The sequence below is a fragment of the Aegilops tauschii genome, chromosome 7 (assembly GCF_002575655.3).
Source record: "Aegilops tauschii subsp. strangulata cultivar AL8/78 chromosome 7, Aet v6.0, whole genome shotgun sequence".
Lineage (NCBI taxonomy): Eukaryota > Viridiplantae > Streptophyta > Magnoliopsida > Poales > Poaceae > Aegilops > Aegilops tauschii.
Window position 1 is genome coordinate 35,649,484 of NC_053041.3, and position 7,166 is coordinate 35,656,649.

General features: G+C 41.7%; 1 protein-coding gene across 1 annotated transcript; it reads left to right on the forward strand.

Annotated features, from left to right (window-relative positions):
• The first annotated feature begins 539 nt into the window (after nt 1-539).
• LOC109760866 (uncharacterized) lies at nt 540-6,063 on the forward strand. Its single transcript, XM_020319668.4, has 13 exons — nt 540-942; nt 1,042-1,133; nt 1,520-1,545; nt 2,030-2,270; nt 2,357-2,452; nt 2,520-2,635; nt 2,719-2,799; nt 3,330-3,453; nt 4,039-4,088; nt 4,740-4,830; nt 5,318-5,353; nt 5,441-5,541; nt 5,674-6,063. The coding sequence occupies exons 1-13, from the start codon at nt 668-670 to the stop codon at nt 5,788-5,790; spliced, it is 1,446 nt and encodes a 481-aa protein (XP_020175257.1). The 5' UTR covers nt 540-667; the 3' UTR covers nt 5,791-6,063.
• The last annotated feature ends 1,103 nt before the right edge of the window (nt 6,064-7,166 follow it).

A 7,166-nucleotide genomic window follows, 5' to 3' on the forward strand; every position in this document is an offset into this window, starting at 1 on the left:
ATAAAAATAACCAAACAAAAAAAGGGAGAAAACAAAAGGAAAGTACAGCGAGGGAACCTTACGCGAGCGAGTCCTGAGCCGGTCCGCTCGTGCTGCACCTGAATTGATAGCAGATTCCATCTTTTTTTTGTGTCAAAGCAGATTTTCTTTTTTTAAGACAAACTCTGAAGCTCTTTATTTAATCGTCACAATGTTTACAGGCAGTGGCGGAGCTAGCAGCAGGTTAAGCCTGCGGCTATGCTATGTTGAGTGAAGTTGTTCCTAGGCCTGCTGGGGCTATAGCCATAGCTGCCCCAGGGCTGTCTCCGCTACTATTTACAGGTACGAAAAAAAGACCATCAAGTTGGCCTAACCAAACATGACAGCCAAACCCCGTGCCTCGCAAACTTGCGGGCCTCGATATTTGAGCTCCTAACTCCATGAACTATATTCGTGGGTAGGGCGGGCCGTGAATGCGGACATGGTCTTTGGGCCAGAACAGTGTGAAGTTTAACCGGACGAAAGATACCATCCGGCCCGAGAAACGGCAGCGTTAGCCCACGGAGATGCGTGCCGCGGGGGACTAGACTCTCCGGCCTCCCTCCCCCAACAACCCCAAGGCCCCACGCAAACCTTCCCCCCTCCCCACCTCCGGCGAATCTCCGACGATGCTCCCCCCCGCCGGCGCATGAGCTTCCTCCGCGCGCTCGCGGACTCCCTCTCGTCGCTTCTATTCTCGCCTCCCGCGGCGCCGCCCATGGACGCGCCGGCGGCGGCCGTGGTGGGGGAGCGCGTGGCCGTGAAGCTGCGGGGCTACTTCGAGCTGGCCAAGGAGGAGATCGACAAGGCCGTGCGCGCCGAGGAGTGGGGCCTCCCCGACGACGCCGAGGCGCACTACCGCAACGCCCTCCGCGTCATGCTCGAGGCCAAGGCCGCCCGCGTCCCCGATGCCGTCTCCTCCAGGTGCCCCCTCCCTTCGATTCCTTCCCTCCGGTGCGCCCGCGCGGCTTGATTAGGGTTTGATTGAGGTCGCTGATTGGTGTGCGTGTTTCGATTTTGCAGCGAGAGGGGGCAGGTGAGGGTGTACCAGGACAAGATCGCCAAGTGGCAGACGCAGGTGGAGGAGCGGCTCAGGGTGCTCGGCCGGAGGAGCGGTGAGCCTCCCTGCTCCTCTTCGTTTTCTCCCCAGTTTTACTGACTTCTCAATTTTGCGCGCATGTGAAACTTGCTCAGCGATGTGTGTGCACTTCTCAGTACAAACACGTTAGAAGAGGCCAAATATTCTTGCAACCATACCTGTAGTTTGTTGTGTTAATCACTTAATTGTGTAAATTTACTAATTTAGGGGTTAATGCCTATATGTTTCCATTAGTGAATTGTACATTTCCCTACGTTTGCGATTGTGGACTATAATTCGTTGGGAGTTAACTATCAGTAGTTTGATTGTTCACATAGATCCTACATACATTTCCCTACTGTTGCAATTATGGACTTCAATTAGTTGGATTTTAACTTTCTTTCATTTTGTCTGGTATTGTAGGAGCGGCTGCACCAGTCCCCAAGAAGGTATAAGCTTCTAGTGTTGACTTTTTACACGTGGTACATGTTTTGCCTGATAGCTTCAACTGTCTAGTGTCTACTTGGTACATTTGGAATTGTCTTGTACCTAGCGTTTTAGTAAAAACGATTGTGACTTTTTATTTGCTTCCTTCCCGGTTAACAGAGTTTTACTGATCTGTTGATTTGGTACTGCTGTGGTGCTACTTTATTAATCGAAGTCTGCTCAACATGGATATGTTCTTGTCAGTTCTTACGATTAGGACTTAGGAATGCTAGAATTATATCTACTTGAGTACTTGTTATGTGCGGTAGCAAACATTGATCAAAATAAGTTGTTGTAAGAAAAGGAAAGCTAGCTAGATGCCTGGGTTACATAGTTATATATTGACGTTATGAAGTGTATTTTCTTTGTAAGGAGTACTTTGCAGCGAGTGCATTGGTCGAGAAGTCCTTCTCCATTACCAATTTACCATGTGCGCTATTTCTGCAGGTTGTTACAAACAATCAAGTAAATAGGCCTGAGAGACCAGCATCAACTAGCTCCCGTAAGTCAGCTTTGCAGTCTAGCCCCACCTTTAACAGAGGTGGTCAAGCATCCTCTCATCAGAAGAACAGCGTTGGTGGATCCAAGCCAGTGCAAAGAGCTGGTGGAAAGGATGATGACAAGCTTGTTGAAATGATAAATACAACAATCGTGGATAGAAGTCCATCTGTCAGATGGGATGATGTTGGTATGCAACCATTGACTTTCTTTGTGCGTTCTGGCTCAAGCCCAGTTATTAATCATGGTGTCATCACTCTCTGGTTTGATCTGTAGCTGGTCTGGACAAAGCAAAGCAAGCACTCATGGAAATGGTTATCTTACCTACTAAGCGAAGGGATTTATTCACTGGTCTTCGGAGGCCTGCGAAAGGTAAACTTGTTCGTGCTGAAGGTTTCCCTTCTCTGGATCTTTTCTAAAATTCATAACTATTCTTCAGGGCTGCTTCTCTTTGGTCCTCCGGGGAATGGGAAAACAATGCTTGCCAAAGCTGTTGCTTCAGAATCTGAAGCAACATTTTTTAATGTTTCAGCTTCTTCGTTGACATCAAAGTGGGTATGTGGTTGTTGCTATATATGTTACTTTGTCAGATACTTACATATTTCGCTGTCTGAACCTTATTTCGTGGGCAAAAACAGGTAGGGGAAGCTGAAAAGCTTGTTCGGACACTTTTCATGGTTGCTGTCGAGAGGCAACCGTCTGTTATTTTCATGGATGAGGTCCTCATTACAAACCTTACCATTCAAATTTTGTTGAAATTATGTACTAGTAATATTTATTTATTTGTTATTATTATTAAGCTTGCCGATGTTATTTTGACCATGCTATCACTAGTTGTTCGGATAGGGAAATTGGTCGCTTGTCATATTTTCAGAATAGTTTTCTTTTGGAGTGTTTGATTTGTTTGAACCATGCGCTTGTTACAGTTAAAAGTGTAAATTCATGCTTTTTCTAAAATTTGCACAGAATAGAATAGAAGTATGCATTGAACATTGTACATATTCTGCATAGGCTTATGCACAAAGTTGCCGTTTTCAGTCAAATCTTCCTAGAAGTTTGGATGAACAGTTGAGCACATATATAGTATCTGCATTCCTGCTATCTTAGTATAAGATCTTGAAATGCTATTCTTTTAGAAGCACCAAGTACAAAGTACATTTCCGTTAATTGTTTTTTTATGTATCCTTTCCCCTTTTGATTTTAAAAGTGGGATCTGATGTGTTTTGTTCTATTTTACCTTACCATCCAGATCGACAGTGTAATGTCAACAAGGTTAGCTAGCGAGAATGATGCAAGCAGGCGACTGAAATCTGAATTCCTTATCCAGTTTGATGGGGTGACATCAAACCCAGATGATTTAGTAATTGTGATAGGTAAGCATATCTTTCTTTTTTGATTGTTTAATCCTGGTTATCTTTTGCACTATGCTTGCTTCCAGTGAAAATACTTAGGACACAGCTATCATGCAACTATTAGTACTTGGTCGCAATCATATTATACAGAATCCCCATACTGTAAACATTTATTTGCTAGGACAGTAATTTGTGGACATGCAATGCTGTTTAGCATTTCTTCGCTGGTGCTGTTATGTTATTCAGTATATCCTGTATTTTGATCAGGTCTATTGTCTATTCCCTCTTCGTGGTATAAAATTGCGGTTGAGTTTTTAAATAAATGACCCTTGGAACCAATACTCAGTGCCTTCATTACTTCAGCAGCATTAGTTTAGGACATAGAATTGTTTTGTCACGAGTTGTAGATTAGACATTTCTGAAACAGTTTGCAGCACAATAGGCACACCAGTTTGTGATCTTGGGTGATGTATAATTTGGCCTCATTGTAATTTGTTAATGAATTGATGAATAAACATTTTATCACATAGGTACACAAAAGTTTCACTTTTTTTTACGAAATTTTCTTGAGTGTGTATCTTCTGTTAATGAAAATCATTTGGTTAGGAGCTACGAATAAACCACAAGAGTTGGATGACGCTGTTCTTCGAAGACTGGTAAGATTGATCTTACATATATATTTAGGATTACTGTTGCTGTTTCATGATGTCTACAAATTTCTTGCATCTTGCATCTAAAAGACCATGCACAGGAGTATGTGCTGCTTGGTAGCTGGTACCAGTTCCTGACACCTTTGCCCCCTACACAGGGTCCTGTGGCAACCAGAGAATTGTCGGGAACTGAACAGCAAAATTCTATCAGTTTTCTCTAGTTACAACTTAAAAATAGTGCCTTGCTATGTCTGCCAACTCCTTTTGATAGAACAAATTGAAAGCATTATTAAATTACTGTGTTTTCAATTGAAAATATCAATTTTGCGGTGTCATCTTTGGACATTAGGGAACTTGTTTTCCTACTGAATTTCTGGCACTTTATCATCCCCTATTTTGACTTCGTCTCTATTATCACTATTTAAACTTGGTTTCTACATTCTCTGGCTACCAACTCCTGATAAAGCAAACTGAAAGCTATTGTTAAATAACCGTGTTCATGGAAAATAGCAAATGCTGGCATATCATATTTGGACATTAGGGTACTTGTTTTCCCTACTGAATTTCTGGCACTTTATTACCCACTATTTTGCTTAGTTTCCATAATAAGCATTACTTCTTTAATGAATGTTATGTTCTATTCAACCATATAAACAGGTAAAAAGAATATATGTGCCACTGCCTGATCCAAATGTACGGAGGTTACTTCTGAAAAATCAGCTCAAAGGACAAGCATTCAAATTGTCCAGTAAGTTATACTTTCCTTAGTTATACCTTCAGACACTTGCTCTGTTCAGTTGTTTCAGGGCCACTTTTGCTACCATATTTTCTGCATCTACCCCTTATTCACCTCCAAAAGTACATTAACTAACAAACTAAGCACCTTGGAAGTAATAGTGTATGCATCACTATAGTTTACAAAATTGATTACTTTGTTTGCCATTCTGTGTAAAAGGTGAATGGACATCCAAAGGTTTTATATTGTAAACAAATTGTAGGGATTCACATACAGCTCATAAAAAATGAAACCTTGGCATCTTCTTTTATTTTTGTGTCTGATGTACAGTTGCACAGCACATAATAAGTGGTGTGACAGTGATGTCGAGAAGATGAGCTCACGGAAGCTGGAAGTTCCGTTTTTGCATATCATCGTACCTAGCCAGTACTTTCTATATGCATGTAGCACGAGTCTAGTACTGCCCATGATGTTTGAACCTGGAATTGTTTCCTTACAGATCATGATCTAGAGAGGCTTGCTGTGGAAACTGAAGGTAAATTCCACTTTCTATTATATGTTCATTTCTGAAATGATGGCTGATGTGGTCCTTGATGATGAAGCATATCTATATGTCCCTTAGGGTATTCTGGAAGTGACCTGAGAGCCTTGTGCGAGGAAGCTGCAATGATGCCGATCAGAGAGCTCGGTCCACAGAATATTCTCACCATTAAAGCAAACCAGGTGATTGTTCTGCAGTTTCTGAACTTGTATACTGAACCGTCAACTTTGCTGTTTGAAATTGTTGATAGTATTATCTCGTGAGTAGTTCATGGCCAAGGATGAAGCACTAACTTTTTGCTTACCGTGTTGCAGCTGCGACCATTGAGGTATGAAGATTTCAGAAATGCGATGACCGCGATAAGGCCGAGCTTGCAGAAGAGCAAGTGGGACGAGCTGGAGAAATGGAACGATGAGTTTGGCGCAAGCTGACAACAATAACCTCCCCATGTTCATGGGATGGTTTTACTTCGGTGTGTACATATATTTCTCCGCGCCACCAAATGGATTACAAGCTGCAAGTGTGTCACACAGACACACACATACGCCCATTCAGGCATCCGATTTGTAACAAGTAAAATGCTGTACAAGGAAAATCCATTGGGTTCATGAGCCATGTGGATCAGCTGAAATTGCACATGGACTCATGTTGTATAAAATCAGTGCCTATACATAATAGTAATGCTTATGATTTCATCTCCCTAACTGTGTAAAAAGGCCATGTTCCATATACACAATTTATCCTCCAAACATGATTGAAGCCTTCCTCAAAGCACACCGAAGGATCGAGAACCATCAAGCTCACAACTGACTTCAAGATCTTATTGAAGAAAATTCATGCGTTCGTAGCACTTGATCTTATCGTCTTTTATCATGTTTATTTGGATTCTTAATTTAGTTGGACCGTTTTTGTGTTTGAATTTGCGTGGTAATGTTTGAGAGCATTAAATTTTCTATGTATTTAAATTATGTGCGCTTGAATTCTTAAGTATTGCACTAATATGTTGTGATAAGTTGGAAAAAGGTTGGATCGGTCTGCAAGATGAGAAAAAGTTTAATCCCCTAAAAAAGTTGACATTTGGATACGGGATGAGTTTTGGTCTTTGAATAGGGCATCTACCAGAGATGCTCTAAGTAACTACACCTAGAAAATTCACTGCAAGAAGATTTACACAAATTTAGAAATGAATGCTATATGCTAGTAATATTACTCTGTATGTTCCAATTTTATCAAATGTCGCTGAAGGAACAAAGCTAGTAATATTACTCTGCGGTTGTTGTTTTTACAAATGCAACACCGTTGGTGGACAGTGGTTTATGTAGGCAATCTAGGCCATCACGGGTACCGAGATATAACAACGCCAGCGGAATTTCTGAGTGTCATGGTCTACGGCTACATCTTGAAAACCGGGGGCAAAATAACCACATGAGGACTCCTTACAACTTCAAGCATTTGGACTCCTTATCAGCGGATTGAGACGTCTTTGAGGCGGATTCACACAAGAATGCCCATCTAGGTTGTGTAAAAGAGGCTGAAGGGATAAAATTTGTAACAACCTTGTAATTGTATAATAATTCCTGGCGCCTTTCAAGCCTAGACACCTAGTAATTCATATGCAGCCCTATCTCTACCGATTTATATATGTATCATATCGACCCGTCAGTGCTGTAGGAATTGGACGAGCAGTATTGTAAGGGACCTATGTTTATATCTTGGACATTGCTGGAGCGAAGGTAATGTTTAATTGAATTTATTAGGTTATGTCAGTGCATACTTCTTCAATTCTAACACACGTGTGGTAATCTCT